Genomic DNA, 872 nt, shown 5'->3' on the forward strand with positions numbered 1-872 from the left:
TGAAATAACACAAGATAACTCCTTTTAGACTGCGCTGGTTATCATTTTATACTTGAATTTTCCTGCGATGAAATTCCTTTGACTTTAAAGTTTCAACTACTTTTCTTGCTTTCGGAGAAGTACGATATAATTTAAACTGAATGTTCTGTCTATCTCTCGCTATTTATATATGATCAGATAGAGAAATTGCGGCATATTTTAAGATTCCTTTTTGTTTCTTCTTAGGAAAAGAGTAAACATGTATTTTTATAACAATTTTATTATCTTCTGTGGCCAAGATGGTGGTGCGAAGTCATGGATTACCGTCCATATCCTGAAAGTGATAAGAGACACATTAGTAAGTTGAAAGATACAGTAACAAGGATTACTGACAGTTTAAAAATAAGACAATATGTAGTAGCTATATTTTACTCCAAATCCACGTCCGAACCTCCGTGTCGCCTCCGAATCCTCCGAAACCTCCGCCGAAGCCTCTGTGTCCACCTGTGGAAATGCCGGAGTTCGTTAGAAAGCTTTGGCATCTGATGCTCTTCAAAAATTTCTATCGTATTGGAACCTTGTCATGTGATCGCTCGATAGAATCAATTTTCCGTTCAAACGATAAGAAAGATTACCTCCAATCCACCTCCGAATCCTCGCTGCTGAATCCACCGGTTTTTCACCGCCAAATCCACCAGAGTGTCACCAAATCCACCAGAGTGTCCACCAAACCACTCCGCCGAAGTGACGGCGCGCGAAGCGACACGAGCCAGGACATGACGGTGATACCTAAAAAAAATATTGCAGAGTTCTTAATTCAAGACCTGCTAAAAGGATTTACTATATCAAAAATTAATTTGATTATTACTATTAATTTTCACACACGAAAACTA

At 38.6% G+C, this 872-nt stretch overlaps 1 protein-coding gene across 1 annotated transcript in view; it reads right to left on the bottom strand.

Annotated features, from left to right (window-relative positions):
* LOC119591408 (glycine-rich RNA-binding protein blt801-like) overlaps positions 1-872 on the bottom strand; it is a 13,827-nt gene that overhangs the window by 9,084 nt on the left and 3,871 nt on the right. The window contains exon 3 of the mRNA XM_037940150.1: positions 460-483. Coding sequence (XP_037796078.1) covers positions 460-483 — 24 coding nt within the window. The remainder of the gene's footprint in view (positions 1-459; positions 484-872) is intronic.

The sequence above is a fragment of the Penaeus monodon genome, chromosome 28 (assembly GCF_015228065.2).
Source record: "Penaeus monodon isolate SGIC_2016 chromosome 28, NSTDA_Pmon_1, whole genome shotgun sequence".
Classification (NCBI taxonomy): domain Eukaryota; kingdom Metazoa; phylum Arthropoda; class Malacostraca; order Decapoda; family Penaeidae; genus Penaeus; species Penaeus monodon.